Source organism: Podarcis tiliguerta (genome assembly GCF_965153285.1).
Source record: "Podarcis tiliguerta genome assembly, chromosome: 17".
Lineage (NCBI taxonomy): Eukaryota > Metazoa > Chordata > Lepidosauria > Squamata > Lacertidae > Podarcis > Podarcis tiliguerta.
Window position 1 is genome coordinate 36478168 of NC_139550.1, and position 15634 is coordinate 36493801.

Genomic DNA, 15634 nt, shown 5'->3' on the forward strand with positions numbered 1-15634 from the left:
GCTCTGGTAGCGTGGCAGCAGCAAGAGGCCCCATTAGCTAAAGTGGTGCTTCAGGTTAAGAACGGTTTCAGGTTAAGAACAGACCTCTGGAACGAATTAAGTTCTTAATCCAAGGTACCACTATGTGTATTCACACAGCAGTAGATAACCCAGCCCTGTATTAAACACTAGCAACTAGGAATTCAATGAAAGTGAGAGAACAGGCCTGTGGAGGAGAGATGGAACACTCAGTACTCTCCACACATGAGAGAGCTCTCCATCCTTCCTGTCTGCCTCCCAGTAGGCTAGTAAACATTTTTTGCAGGTGATTGGTAACACCTGTGGCTTTATTTACAAGGCTCAGAGGACCCTTATTTTAAATGCATCGTATTCTAGAGTGTAACAGTGTCATAAACATAATTAGTATCCCTAATTTCAAACTACTGCCCTGTTCATAATTGCACAACAGTTCTGTTTTAACATACAGGTCACAGTTGGGAAACCTGTGGTCCTCCACATGTTAAATTCCCCCTGCTAAATTCCAATGTCTGGGAATCACAAATGGGTAGAGTGCTGTTACACTCAGGTCCTGTTTTGGCGCTTCCCATATGTTTCTGGTTGCCCACTGTGAGAACAGGTTGCTTGGACTAGGTGAGCCAGGTCCAGCAGGCTTTCCCCATGTTCTTATGTTTCTTGGATTCCAGCTCCCATCAGCTCCAGCCAGTGCTGGGAACAGCAGCATCTTTGAAAGAGAACATTCAAGGATCAGAAAAGGTACAGGAACACTGAAGTAGAGTCTTAAGGCATGCTAGAATTCAAAGCAGTTCTCAGGAGTTCTATGGAGTTGATGTCACAGGTGAGTCTTTTGTGAGCTTAAATGTTCCATCCCAGACACCCCATGTGCTGACTCCCTGCCTCAGTGGGGCCTGTGGATTTCACTACCTCTTCTCATCTTCCCTATGAAGCACCTTTATGATCCCAAAGCCTCCCTCTGCCATAGAGAGGAAGGATGGAGCTTCTCCTTGGGCTCTCTGCCCTTTCCCAGTTGTTTTTGTCCTCCTCCACCACCTGTAAGTGACCACAGTCAGAGCTAGCACACTTGAGTTCTGTTCCCCATTTTATGGGAAGCCAAAAGGCTTGTGCAACCCAGAAACTCTTTAGGATTAAGTGGTATAACTGAATGGGAGGTTTCAAGTACAGAACATTAGCCCCTGACAATGAACTATGTATAAAGCTTATTTTTTAAAAAAGAAAAGGTCCCATGTGGCGTTCATTTGCACAATCATTTGACTAACCTGTACCATATTGAGGGAGGGTGTGCAATACTGGTTTACATTAGAGGTTAACTCTAGAACTGGCCTGGAGTGTTGGTGAGCCATCAAAGACTCCTCCATTGGGGTTAAAAGGCAAAGGTAAAGGTACCCCTGCCCGTACGGGCCAGTCTTGACAGACTCTAGGGTTGTGCGCTCATCTCACTCTAAATGCCGGGAGCCAGTGCTGTCCGCAGACACTTCCGGGTCACGTGGCCAGCGTGACGAAGCTGCTCTGGCGAGCCAGTGCAGCGCACGGAAACGCCGTTTACCTTCCCGCTAGTAAGCGGTCCCCATTTATCTACTTGCACCTGGGGGTGCTTTTGAACTGCTAGGTTGGCAGGCGCTGGGACCGAACAACGGGAGTGCACCCCGCCGCGGGGATTCGAACTGCCGACCATGCGATCGGCAAGTCCTAGGCGCTGAGGTTTTACCCACAGCACCACCCGGGTCCATTGGGGTTAACCACAGCTCAATATCCAAAGCCCCAACTAAAGTATATATTACACATTGTACCACAGACAAGATGCAGGGAATGGGAGATCCTACAATATTCTACTGTTCCTCTGTAGTCTGTACCATCCGACATCCCTGGACGAATTGGGACAAGTCTCCCTCCCCAGAAGAGAGAGAAGCCCTGGAAGCACCATGGTTAGTGAACATATTTGGCAATGGCAAAAGGTGCCAAGGAGTTGTCCTGAGCAGCTGGTGGGTCCTGACAGCAGCCAACTGCTTCCTACTGATGTGAGTAATGTGAGAGATTGGAAGTGCTTTTCTCCTGATGGAGTGCTAGCTCTCGTCCTAAGATGGTTGGTTCTGAAATGAAATAGAGTGCCTGAACAATGAACAGGCTGTTGTGGAGTAAGGTCTCGCCATTCAGGATCTGATGGCTATGGTTGATTATTAAATGACCTTCCATGTTTGCCTTGCAGGCAGCCGAGCAATGTAGAATTCACTGGCGCTCACGGACGTTTCAGCACCAAGACAGTGAGCCAGTTCATTTCACACCGGGGTTTCAGCTCTTGGGATGCACCACCCAACAATGACCTGGGACTCATTCTGCTTGGCCAGCCAGTTGATTTAAGGAAACCAGACATATGGCCAGCTTGTGTCATTCGGAAAGAAAAACCCTATGACACACAAGAGGAATGTAGGATTATTGAGCGGAGACACGGCGGTGAGTTTGGAGGTGCCCTGTCAAGGTCTGAGGGGGTTGTGCTAGTGGGGAAGGTGACCACAGCCCAGAGTCAAAGTCATAGGTACTAATAAGTCTGCAAGTTATTTAAAAAGACTAAGTGTATGTGTCACATCTGTTAGAACCACTATACTCAACTAATGTGTATTTGGCACATAGTTTAATATATTGAGAGTGTTGGGGTGATTATTACTCAATTATATTATTGTATAATTATATTATTATATAATTATATAAATTATATATCTTAGGGCTATGGAAATATTAGAAAAAATATGGTCAGCGAAGGCTTAGAAGTTAGAGAAGGCTATGTAGGAGAATTTGATTTTTTTAAAAAACGCATGCAAACACACGCACAGCACAGAGACTGATGAGTGCTGGAGTGGATCCCTGGAGTTAGGCTAACAGGCCTTGCAGTTTATAGTCATCTCTCCTTCTTCACAGGCTCCTTCAGATGGTCAATGAAAGAGATCATTGTGCATACTTTGGTGACATCGGAATGTGCCAAGCAATGGCCTGACGTAGGCAAATCATGGAACTTGTGTGTTTCAAGAGAGGCGTCTAATGACAGAAACTGCATGGTAATCCCTTATGAATGGATTCAGGGTCGATTGTGTGAATGGACACACACACAAACACACTTTACACCAACCCTAGTAAAGGTAAAGGACCCCTGACAGTTAAGTCCAGTCACGAACGACTCTGGTGTTGCGGCGCTCATCTCGCTTTACTGGCCGAGGGAGCCGACGTTTGTCTGCAGACAGTTTTTCTGGGTCATGTGGCCAGCATGACTAAGCCGCTTCTGGCGAAACCAGAGTAGCGCACAGAAATGCCCTTTACCTTCCCGCCAGAGCGGTACCTACTTGCACTTTGACATGCTTTCGAACTGCTAGGTTGGCAGGAGCTAGACCTGGCCACAAAAAATCCTTCCCATTGATCACGTTGGGGAGGAGGGATTGAACAATGGCCACTTGCACATAATTTTTTGTCCAGACCACATCTCCACAACAGAGTATATGGGGTGCTTTCTGGTAATGGGGTGGATATGGGGTGACTCACTCATCAACCCATCACAGCTCATTACCATTTGTATATAAATCCCACACAGGGAGACCAGATAATAGGGTGCACAGCATGTGTCTGTATCTCTCTGACTTCATGTTGTACACATAAGGCTCACAAAAGGGAACCTTGGCCATGGGAAACAGGTAGAAAGGGTACTTTGTACAGAGAAGAAGCCTCTTGTACAAAGCAACCTGTCTCCAGAACAACCCAGGAGCTTAAGCATGGCTAACATTTCTTCTCTTCCTGGATCCCTTGCCAGGTGCCTTTTCTCTAGCAAATGGGGTATCAGGACAGAGCACTTCACACAATGCTATTGTTGTCATATCTCTTTGCATTTTGGGGTCCTTGTTCAAAATTCAAAAAGGCAGCGCCATATGAGAAGGGTAGCACTTCCCTCATACTTCAGCAACGGCCAGCAAATTGCGATTCTGTATTACAAACCAACTCTACCTCCTCAGTTCTCTAGTGGGTGTCCATCCTATACTTCCCTTTTCTGGTCAACATTTTGTATATGTGGGAAGTTAGATGTAGTCTTATGCTATTTGATAGGACCAATGTGATTAGAAAGGAACTATAGTCAGCAGAGGGGAAGGGAAGATTGGCCCAGGTTTGGAAATACCAGAATTCCAATGGGATTTTTTTTTAAGTGTGAACAAGTGTATAGGACACCAACAAACATTACCAGAAAGCACAAATAGTTATGTAGGAGAAATGAAGGGCGGGGATGACAGGGACACCTTTTCTTCATTCTGGACACATCCTGTCATGTTTCACCTGCTGGTGCAGACAGGAAACAGCACAATCAAACAAAATAATTGCCTCTTCATGCCAACTGCAGCATAGCTGAGGAGCTGGGGGAAAAAAACTACTGAGCTCCTATGCTTCCCAAGAGGCAGCCTTTCTTACTGCTTTTAGTGGCACAGACCCTTTTTTATCATCTGCTTTAGTTGTCTCATTCCATATCTGATTATCATGCTCTCTTTTCTGCTACAGGTGTCTGTAGGCAGTCCTGTGATTTGTCGTGACCCTGGCAGCGGGCACTGGGAGGTGATGGGTGTTGTGTCCCAGAGCTTACACGACTGCACAGCTCCTATCCTGGCTTCTCAGATTTTATCCCATTTGAAGTGGCTGAGTCAAGAAGGGGCACTTGGTCCACAACTGAAAGATAGCAAGACCACGAATGGTGAATTGTCTCCCCCAGCAATCACACCATTATATGCTCTGTCTGAAACAGGAGGAAAATTATCTTCAACAGCTGGAGAATCTGTAACATTCCCAACAGGCGTAGTATTCACATCAAAAGCACAAACAACCACACAAGTCCCACAAGCGTCTATAACACCCCCAATTGTAGAACAAGAATCTGAAGCAGTTGGACCTGTTGAACCATCAGAAGTAACAGAAGAACCATCAGAAGTGGCAACCAACCCCCCACTGTTGGATTCTACCTTTACAAATGAACTCTCATTGCCAGAAGCTACAAAACCATTGACTGTAATACCTACAACTTCAGTGCACTCTGCATCTGCACTCAACAGACTACAGTCAGTAGTCACAATAGTTTCAGCAGATAATAATGTAAAATTTACAACATCCACAACAATTCAGAAAACATCCACAACAACACAGTCCCTCCCCAATATCACAACACCCCATGTAACACTTACAACTACCAGACACTCCCCATTTTTATCATCTTCAACAACTGGACAGACATCTACAATGGCCAGAGAAACATCTTCTGTAGTGTCTTCCACACTTGAACATCTATCTTCTGCAACATCTACAATAGCACTAAAATCCACAACAATGCAGAAGTCGTCCACAACAACAGGGCATTCGTCCACAACAACAGGGCAGTCGTCCACAACAGCAGGACAGTCGTCCACAACAGCAGGGCAGTCGTCCACAACAACAGGGCATTCATCCACAACAGCAGAGCAGTCGTCCACAACAACAGGGCAGTCGTCCACAACAGCAGGGCAGTCGTCCACAACAGCAGGGCAGTCGTCCACAACAGCAGGGCAGTCGTCCACAACAACAGGGCATTCGTCCACAACAACAGGGCAGTCGTCCACAACATCAGGGCAGTCGTCCACAACAACAGGGCAGTCATCCACAACATCAGGGCAGTCGTCCACAACATCAGGGCAGTTGTCCACAACAACAGGGCAGTCGTCCACAACAGCAGGGCAGTTGTCCACAACAACAGGGCATTCGTCCACAACATCAGGGCAGTCGTCCACAACAACAGGGCAGTCGTCCACAACAACAGGGCAGTCGTCCACAACATCCTCTACAACCAACCAAATATCTGTAACATCCACAATACACTCAACAGAAATGTCTGCTGTTGTACAACCACATATAATAATAATACCTGCTACCACTTCACAGCCACAAACGCCTCCTTCAACAGCCGTAGCATCCATACCAGACACTTATATCAACCAAGGTGCTCCTGTTCATATTGTTGTAGCTAGGCCACAGTTCCCCAAGAGTAAACGCGAGGAAGGCCCATCTCCTGGCCCTTCCCTAGCATTACTTGCCCCACCTAGTGTAACCATAATGCCCAACTTGCAACTCCCTGTACAGGTGACGCTGAAACAGTGTGAGATGGGACTGGCATGGGATGCCAACTCCCATACCTACCAACTTAACAAGATGGCAGTTCTTACGGATCGCAAATTTGGTGAGTGCATGTACTCCCCACCCCCGAAAAATAATAATAATAATGGGGAGATCTGAGGAACTGGTTCTGTGTGTGCCACCAGTTGCTCCCCCATCATTCTGTCGGGAAATAGACTGTGCTGGATAATATTACTTCAGACTTCTGTTAGATAATCTGAGAACTGAAGGCAAGCAAATTCATTTCTAATATGTTGGTCTTTCCCTTCAGGATGTGGGCTGCGGCCTGGTTTTGTGCCCAAATGCCCAAGCTGCTCTGAGGCTGAGTTGGGGGAATTTCCCTGGGTTGTTGCTCTCAAGCTGCCCATCCAGCATTTCTGTGCTGGCTCCATTCTCAACCCCTGGTGGGTTTTAACCTCAGCCAACTGTGCCAACCTTATGTAAGTATCCTGTTATTCAGGTTGATCTAGTTCAAGATGGGTGCATTGTCTTGGTCTCTCTCTCTCTCTCTCTCTCTCTCTCTCTCTCTCTCTCTCTCTCTGCATTTTCAATTTTACAGTACACCATACACATTTTACCTTATACTATTTTTTGCAGACTTCCCAACCTAACCTTCAGTGACATTAACATAATCTTAGTTTACTGCATTTCCGTTGTTTTCTACACCTTATTTTAATTCTACCAATTCCTTCGTTTTATTTTACTGTTGTTCAAACGGTTGCTTGCAGGCTAGTTGTAATATCATTTCTTTTTAGGTACTCTCTGAAATATTCCCACTCAGCCCTTGTCCTCCCTTCATCACAATCCCTTATTTTAGAAGCCATGCTTGCTAATTCTGCAAACTGTCAGTTTATCGAACAATTGCTCTTCTGTTGGAATAGCTTTGTCTTTCCAAATCTTTGCATACACAATTCTTGTAGCAACCGTGGCGTATAAAAATAAGTTACGCATCTTTTTTGGTAGCTCCTCTCCTATGATGGCTAGCTAGAAGGCTTCGAGTTTTTTTGGGGGGGGGGTGGGAAGTGAATTTAAACATTTTTTAAAATTCTTCATAGACCATCTCCCAATATTTTTTGATTGCTTGCAAGGCCACCACATGTGTTCTAGGGATCCTTCCTCCTCTGCGCATATCCAACAGAGTTTAGAGCCCCTTTTGTACATTTTGATGAGTTTGATGGGCATCAGGTACCACCTATACACAATTTTTAATATATTCTCCTTCATCTGATAACAAGCTGTAAAATTAATTTTTCGGTGCCATACATGGCATGGCAATTGCAGAAGGGGGGGAAACAGAATATTATCAATAAAATTGCAGTGGTAGACCGAAACTCTAAAGATATAAGGAATGAATTTCAATGGTTTTACTCAAAACTGTACTTTTATCTGCCCTGAATCCTTCAACATTCAGCTTCACTGGATGTCTCAAAGTTCTAGTGTTATGAAACACCATCCACTTCCTCCATAATCTTATACATTTCTATCATGCCTCCTTTTACACATCTTTTCTTTAAACTAAAAAGCCCCAGATGTTGCAAACTTTCCTGATAGGAAAGTTGCTCCATCTCCTTGATCATTTTGGTTGCCCATTTCTGAACCTTTTTCAGCTCTACGATAAATACTCTTTTTGAGCTGTGGTGACCAGAACTGTACACAGTATTCCAAAGGTAATTGACTTGAATAACTGCATTATGATAACAGCATTTTTATTTTCAAGTGGAATTTACCTTTCCACAGCTGCCACACATCTTCATCAAGCTATCCACTACGACCCCTTGGTTTCGTTCCTGGTCAATCACCACCACTTTGGAGCCCATGAGTGTATAAGTCAAATGAAGTTGTTGTTGTTTGCCCATGAATACACTGAATTGCATTCACCGTTTTACTGCCGTTCACTCTTACAAAATATATTGCTGCCCCAAGCACCTGTTTGCTACCAGTATTGCATCCATTTTAAAATGCTGAATTTTATTGTATTATTATTATTATTATTATTATTATTATTTTATACTGCCCTTCATCCTAGGGTCACAGGGTGGTTAACTAGCATGCTAGAACAGTGTGCATTTTTATCCTTCCCAGTGATTTCCAGACTTGTGCTGAGTTGCGCCTTAAAAAGTTACCCAGCCACCACACTGGAACATGTGTTCATAATTCTGCGCCTACTGAAGTAGGAAGCCCTTATGTAGCATTAATAACCTTCCCACCCCAAATATATGTCATTTGTTTTACATGTTGTGCAGGTGTTATGGGGCCACAGAAGCACATTTTATTTGATTGCATTTTGTATAAAGTTCACAGTTCATATAATAAAAGTTCAAATAACAACAGTGTCTACAATGGAGTGCTCGATACCTGCTTCCGCAACATGTTGTGGGTAGTTGCTGAAACTATTATGTTGCTGTATCTCTGTTTCAGAAAAAATTCAGAAGCTTTGGCCCTGGTGCAGGCTGGTCTAGTTGACATCTCCAAGGCAACGTACTCAGTGCAGACCCGCCAGTCTCTGACACACCCAAACTGGTTGGAGCACAGGGACCTTCACAACCTGGGCCTTTTGCAACTGGAGGAGCCACTGGAATTTGGTCCCTTTGTTGCACCCGTGTGTCTCTCAGACAAGGCAATAGGTGACTTCACAAATTGTTGGCTACCAGGCTGGTCTGTGCTGGAAGGTAAGTGGTGCACTTGCTTTCTGCTTGTACACTGTGATCTGAATTGCACAGGGAGGAGCTCTCTTAAATGACCTTGTTGGTTCTTCCAATCTCTGTGATTCTATGAGCAAGATTGCATATCAGTTAGTAGTTAGGGTCCCCAGGCTGGGGCTTGGAAAAGATACCCAAGAGAGATAAGTCTGTCTGGTTTTGTGCAGTGCCCTCTCATGAAATGATGCATGAAAGGTATAATGCTAGTGTCACATCACTCTTGCAGGCAGCCAGAGAGCTGTCTTGTTGTTTCAGATAAGTCTGGGAACATCAACCTTCCACAACTCATCTTCATGGACGCTCCTGTCCATTGTCCACTCTCTGTCCCAATATTCCTTTTCTTTTGCCCTGGTCTGGACTCTTCTCCTTATTCCTCTTGCCCACTTCAACTTTCAGCCCTCCTGTTCCCATCTGCTCACTTTCTTTATCCTACTATAGGGGTGGGGAACTTGCAGTACTCCAGTTGCTAAGGGACTCCAACTCCCACTGGCCTCAGCCAACATTGTCAAAGGTCATGTATGATGGGAGCTGTAGTCTGGCAACAGCTGGAAGGTGAAAGGATCCTCATCTCTGTGCCCTGCCACATCCTCTTGTGAGCCCTACTGGTGGTCATCACTGAGCGCATGGAGATGGATTTATGCTGCCTAACTTGAGGGCAGATGGTGTTACCCCCATATGTTCTCTCCTTGCTGTAGGAGGCCCTGCCGTGCTGCTGAGACATCCCTTAGACATCCTGAGCGTCACCAGCTGCGACCAGCTTGGGGAGCGGCTCTCCAACGCCATATTCTGTATCAAGGCTCAAATGGGCCCGGAAGGAGTCTGCACGGTGAGAGAGAGCTTGGGAGTCGATCATCATTATGACCCACCTCCACCGCTTTTTGACTCGGTGCTGATATCAGCTGGCTGTGGATTTAAAAAGTCAGTCTCCTCACCCATTTGTTAAACTGAAGAGGTTAAAAGACATAATTCCTGCCTGCCACACATAGCTCTTTCAGGTGTACAACAGCACCTAGATATTGCATGTTCTCTGTCTGTCTGTCTGTCTCTCTGTCTCTCTCATACTGCTATCATGGATCCAGTAGATGGGTATTTACAAATTAGCTTGTGACATGGTTTTACATAAAGTAGAGGCGGCATGTCGAAACAGGAAGTGCCGTCTTGCCCTGCCACTGCCGCTACCATACCTGCTGCCACCAGTGTTGCTTCTCTACCTGCCCTGCTGCCAACAGCACCAATTTTGGGTGAGATATCACTGAAATTGCACAAGATGGTACATGCTCCACAAGGTCTTGCAAAATTTCGGATGTGATTTCAGCCAAAATCGGCACCAGTACTAGCACCATTTCTGTGCCAGCAGTGGGGCAGGTGGGGCACCTGCAGGGCTAAAGCCTTGTGCGCGCCTGCTGTTTGAGGCAGCTACTGAGCCAGCTCTAGCATAAAGTGCCCCACAGAAAGCAGGTCAACTGCTGTTTGAAAGTGTTAAGTTGTGGGTGAACATATCAGACGACACAGCGATTCTTCAAACAGCTCTTGTTTATTCACAAGCCAGGACAGAACTGAACTGAAGGGTTCAGTCAGCCTGCTTATATAGAGCTCCAGTACAATGTAACTGTAACAATTTTCTAAAACTATCCAATCACTGAACGTCACTTTCGATCCCTTATTTGCATAACTATCTACAGTATCCCCCTGCTGGCCCAGGGTGAGAACTTCAGTACATAACAGAAAAAGTGTAATGATTGGGAAGTTTCTTTTGTACCTACTTCTCTTTCTCATTTTCTCTTCCTTCTCCCTCCTCCTATCCAGGGTGATGTGGGCTCTCCGCTGATCTGCCCTGACCCCCAGGGTGGGGCCTGGCTTCAGCTGGGGGTGCTGAGCAGTTTTGATGAAGCCTGCTCTCGCCCCTATGTCTTCAGCAGTCTGCCCCACTACCTGCCCTGGCTGGAGAGGACCACAAAGTTTGCAGGGTATCGTTACAATCGCACAGTTCCTTGGAAACATCTGAGGCCTACAAAAAATCTTAGGCAGCTACAGAAACCAGAGAGTGAGTGATAGCTTGGAATTTCTCATGTGAGCTGCTTCAAAACACATGTCCCTTCTCCCCCAGGTCACTGTGGCCTGTACCTAGGATGCCACAATGCCTTCCAGAGCACCCTGAATGGCATTCCATGTACATTTCCTGCTGTTTAGAGTTAGCCTCCCTTGCTCTGCTATTGTCCTCTCCCCCACCACACACTGACCCAGCCTCTTTGCCCTCTTCAGCCCTGGCTGCATGGATCTCAGCACAATTGTCCTTGCCCTGGCAAGTGCTCATCGCCACATGTGAGAATCAGAGCTGCGGGGGCTCAATTCTGAACCGCTACTGGGTGTTGACTACAGCACAGTGTGTTCAACAGACGTAAGTGATGCCCCCATTCTCGTGGCCTCCTTCAGAATCAGTGCCAAATGGAAGAAGCATGGCGGGCCAACTTAGGCCCACAGGCTAGAGGTTCTCTAGCCCTGTGTTAGGAGATCAGAGCCCATGCCCTTTGGGGGACTCTAGTTCATTATCAATACAGTAGTACCTCGGGTTAAGAACTTAATTCATTCTGGAGGTCTGTTCTTAACCTGAAACTGTTCTTAACCTGAAGACCATTTTAGCTAATGGGGCCTCCCACTGCCGCTGTGCCACTGCTGCACGATTTCTGTTCTCATCCTGAAGCAAAGTTCTTAACCCGAGGTCATATTTCTGGGTTAGCAGAGTCTGTAACCTGAAGCGTATGTAACCTGAAGCATATGTAACCTGAGGTACCACTGGATTCAACCATTCCGTGCTACATGGGAGGGTAGGGAGACATTTCATTACAGGGTGAATGTGAAAGAGGCACACCTATTTTGTTCACCTAGGCTGTAGGACATGGGTAGGCAAACTAAGGCCCGGGGGCCGGATCCAGCCCAATCGCCTTCTAAATCCAGCCCTTGGATGGTCCGGGAATCAGTGTGTTTTTACATGAGTAGAATGTGTCTTTTTATTTAAAATGCATCTCTGGGTTATATGTGGGGCATAGGAATGTATTCATTCCCCCCCAACAAAAATATAGTCTGGCCCCCCACAAGGTCTGAGGGACAGTGGACCGGCCCCCTGCTGAAAATGTTTTCTGACCCCTGCTGTAGGATATAGCTGCTCAGAGGGCATACAGGAAAGGGAGATGGCTGTACTCCGCAGCATCACCAATGAGCTCAGATAACATGAACAGAAGCAAGAAAAAGGCCCAGATTAGTTTTAACATAGGTCAACATCAAGTCTACCATAGTTTATGAAGGAGTTGTTACTTTGAATAAACTATGTAAACATAGCTGAGCCTGCTGCCTGCCCTGTCCCATCATTATGGGTCCTAAAGGTAAAGGTAAAGGGACCCTGACCATTAGGTCCAGTCGTGGCTGACTCTGGGGTTGCGGCGCTCATCTTGCTTATTGGCCGAGGGAGCCGGCATACAGCTTCCAGGTCATGTGGCCAGCATGACTAAGCCACTTCTGGCAAACCAGAACAGCACACTGAAACACCGTTTACCTTCCCGCCAGAGTGGTACCTATTTATCTACTTGCACTTGACGTGCTTTCAAACTGCTAGGTTAGCAGGAGCTAGGACTGAGCAACGGGAGCTCACCCCGTCATTGCGGGGATTTGAACCGCCGACCTTATGGGTCCTACCAAGAGCAAAAAAAATGAAGAACAAGAGACTATTCCCTGTTAGTGATGGCTAGTGCCCATTTGGTGCTTGGCAGGGGGTTGGACTCGATGACCCTTGTGGTCTCTTCCAACTCTATGATTCTATGATTCTATGACTGGTAGGGTGGTAAGCAGGGAGGCCACAATAGAGTTCGAGTCAATAACAGCCAGCGCCAACTGATTCTAGTTTTGTCCCCATCCTGCTCCCTGCGGAGTTCTGCAAGGGCAACACAGAGACTGAGGAGGAGGAAGAAGCAGACGGCCAGTGCCATCACCTGAACTGGTTGTAGCTAAGAGGGCAGGTGGGTAGGGGCTTAGGGCAGACTGAGGTTGGTGGGGCAGTGCCCCATTTAATGGCCTAGCCTACACTATTCCCTTTGCCTTGTTGCTTTTCCTTTGACCCAAAACAGAGTTATTCCAGGCCCCTCTTTACTGTTTGCAGGGACCCAGCAAACATAGCTGTCTTTGTGAGGCTGACACACCCCAAGGGCCACGCCAGAGGCATCCATGTTGCTGCAATTTACCCTTATGAGGAGACGGCACAGTACAGTCTCGCTGGCAGCTACAACGTGGCTCTGCTGCTCCTCCAGAAGCCCATCGCCTTTGACCAACATGTGGCTGCTATGGCGTACTTCCCAAAGGAGCCCTGGGATAGCTGCAAAGTGATGGGTCTACAAATGATGCAATCTGGTATGCCAGGAGACTGGGTGGGAGTGGGGTGGAGGGAGAGGGAGAGGAGAGAGGGACCTTGCTATTGTATAGGGCTGTATGCTCCAAGACTATTTCAAACAGTCTCTGTTCCTTAACATCAAATATCCCTTAGTACATTCATTTGGAAGCCCTGTAACGCTGCATCAAGTTGCAGCATGATTTGTGCAGGCAGCCAATGGAGCTTAACCTGGCTTTTGCCCCCAACTACTCTGTGGGTGTGCGCGCGTTTGCTTACACACACACACACACACACAGAGAGAGAGAGAGAGAGAGAGAGAGCTTGTGTGTGAACTGTAAGGATCAGCTGTGCTGAGTGGAAGTGGACAGTTCTTGAAGACACACCCACCAGGGACACATCTACTCTCCAAATCTACCGTATATTCCATCAATCTTTATGCAATGGCCATGGCTGCCTGCAAAGAATCCTGAGCATTGTAGTTTGGCAAGGGTGCTGAGACTTCTCAGCGATCCCTCACAGAGCAAAAAATCCCCAGGGTTATCTGAGGAGAAGGAATGGCTATTAAATTAGTGCAAGTGTATCAGAAAGATGTTGAGAGGAACTCTTGACTGTCACTGCCTCACGGCACCTCTTGTGTCTCCCTAGTAACATTTGTTAAATGACATGTTACATGCCATCATCATGCACATCCTTCCTTGCAAACATCATCCGATGAAGTACAGTGAAAAAACACTGAAAGCAATGATGATATATATCATGTCTTTTGTAGTTAAATGGCAGGAGGTGACCATATGTCTGTGGTAATGTGTCCCTCGCAATTAGGCCCCACGTTTATGGTGTAGATATGATGAAAGCATATGGCTAAAAGTGTAGGGAAGTGGTGGATTTTTCAGTGGTGCTAAACTAGATTATTATTGTGGTGATGGAAGCAGAGGTGGGGTGAGGGCACAATTCCTGAGGCAAATTAGTTCAGGATAAAATGGTGTGATTCAATGGACAAATGTAGAGTCCGGGGATTTTTGGGAGTCAAGGCTGGATTCTGACAGGGTGGAGCTTGGGGCATAGGATGCCATAGGATGGAGGAAGGATTCTGGAACTTTTCTTTCCCAAAAGTGGGAAGTGAATTGGAAGCAGTTTGCTGGCTAATCACCCATCTTTTGACAGGTGAAATTGGGGCTGACTCCAGCGCATACCAAGTCAAGGTGCTGATGCCCTCAGACTGTGCCAAGGAACATCCTGGGGTCAATCCAGGCATGTACTGTGTTGTAAGAAATAGCTCTAGCTACCTGCCTGGTGCTGCTGTGAGTATCTCTCCAAACAGCCTCCAACCAACCACTCATCTTCACACCTTGTGATAGGCCATTCTTGCTTCATTCTTTTCTTCTTCTCCCAGGTAGGCGAGGGTGCAGCCTTGCTGTGCCACTTGGAGGCCAAGAGCATGACATGGAGCCAGGTTGGCTTGATGAGTGAGCCCTTTCCGGGATCCCAGATGGTTGTTCTGTCCTCCAGCATCACCTCCTATGTGGACTGGATAGAAAAAACCTCCAGACAAGCGAAGCACCCATTTTTCCTGCCCCGTGGGAGAGCAGCAGCAGCCTGTGGACCAAGTAGCTGGATGCTCCTCCTGATCCTGTCATTGTTTAGGGAGGCAGAGTTAGGCTGAACACACATATTAGTGTGTTCTCATTCCTATTGAAGGTGCTGCGTTGGACGGTTCAGCTTCTGCAGTCGATTACCGGGTGCATGACTTTCCGTGCTGGAGGTGGCCCCGCTCTCCTCATCTCTTCAGGCATCATGGGATATCCACAACAAATTGCCAGGTGAAGGGCAGCTGCTACAGATGCCTCCAGCAGTGGTCTATCAAGTCTCAGCTGGGATGGCCCAGATGCGCACCTTTCTGGACAATGCCATAGCTAGAGGCCTGTCCCTGGGAGTGAGAGTCTAGCAACAAGTCTTGAGGCTACTGTGGACTTCTGCGCCAGCTATTGCTTCAGTAAAGGAACAAGCAACAAAAATGAGATGGAGATATTTCAAGAATATGTAAGGCATCATCCTAAGGACTTTAAGGGAGAAAGATAGAAAAACCATGGTAGACGTTCTGGAGAATTTTCCATACAATACATAGTCGACCCTCCAGATAACTTCTGATTTGTGCAGTCTCCTGTTACTTCTCCCAAGCATGGTATTCGCATAGAATATGTGTCTGCAATTGGGAAGTATAGCTGATATCAGCACTTGGACTATAATCTTATAATTAAAACTACGAATCAATTAAAAAAAATTCTCTCAAATACATTGTAGAGTTCAAGTCAGTACAAGGCCAATATAGGGCCTAGCGCTGAAACTTCAAGTTCTTCTTTTCCTTGTTGGTGGCAAGGAA

General features: G+C 46.6%; 1 protein-coding gene across 2 annotated transcripts; it reads left to right on the forward strand.

The window, feature by feature from the left end:
• Positions 1-846: 846 nt before the first annotated feature.
• LOC310667354 (uncharacterized protein) lies at positions 847-15545 on the forward strand. 2 transcript variants are annotated; one of them, XM_083419514.1, is made up of 13 exons: positions 847-1049; positions 1862-2033; positions 2222-2466; positions 2929-3065; positions 4543-6241; positions 6449-6617; positions 8596-8846; positions 9572-9702; positions 10683-10920; positions 11139-11274; positions 13027-13274; positions 14419-14555; positions 14648-15545. In XM_083419514.1, exons 1-13 carry the CDS (start codon positions 989-991, stop codon positions 14915-14917), a joined length of 3894 nt encoding a protein of 1297 aa, XP_083275640.1. In that variant the 5' UTR covers positions 847-988; the 3' UTR covers positions 14918-15545. The 2 variants fall into 2 exon arrangements, with proteins under 2 accessions (XP_083275640.1, XP_083275641.1); XM_083419515.1 differs by having other exon boundaries at positions 1862-1940.
• The last annotated feature ends 89 nt before the right edge of the window (positions 15546-15634 follow it).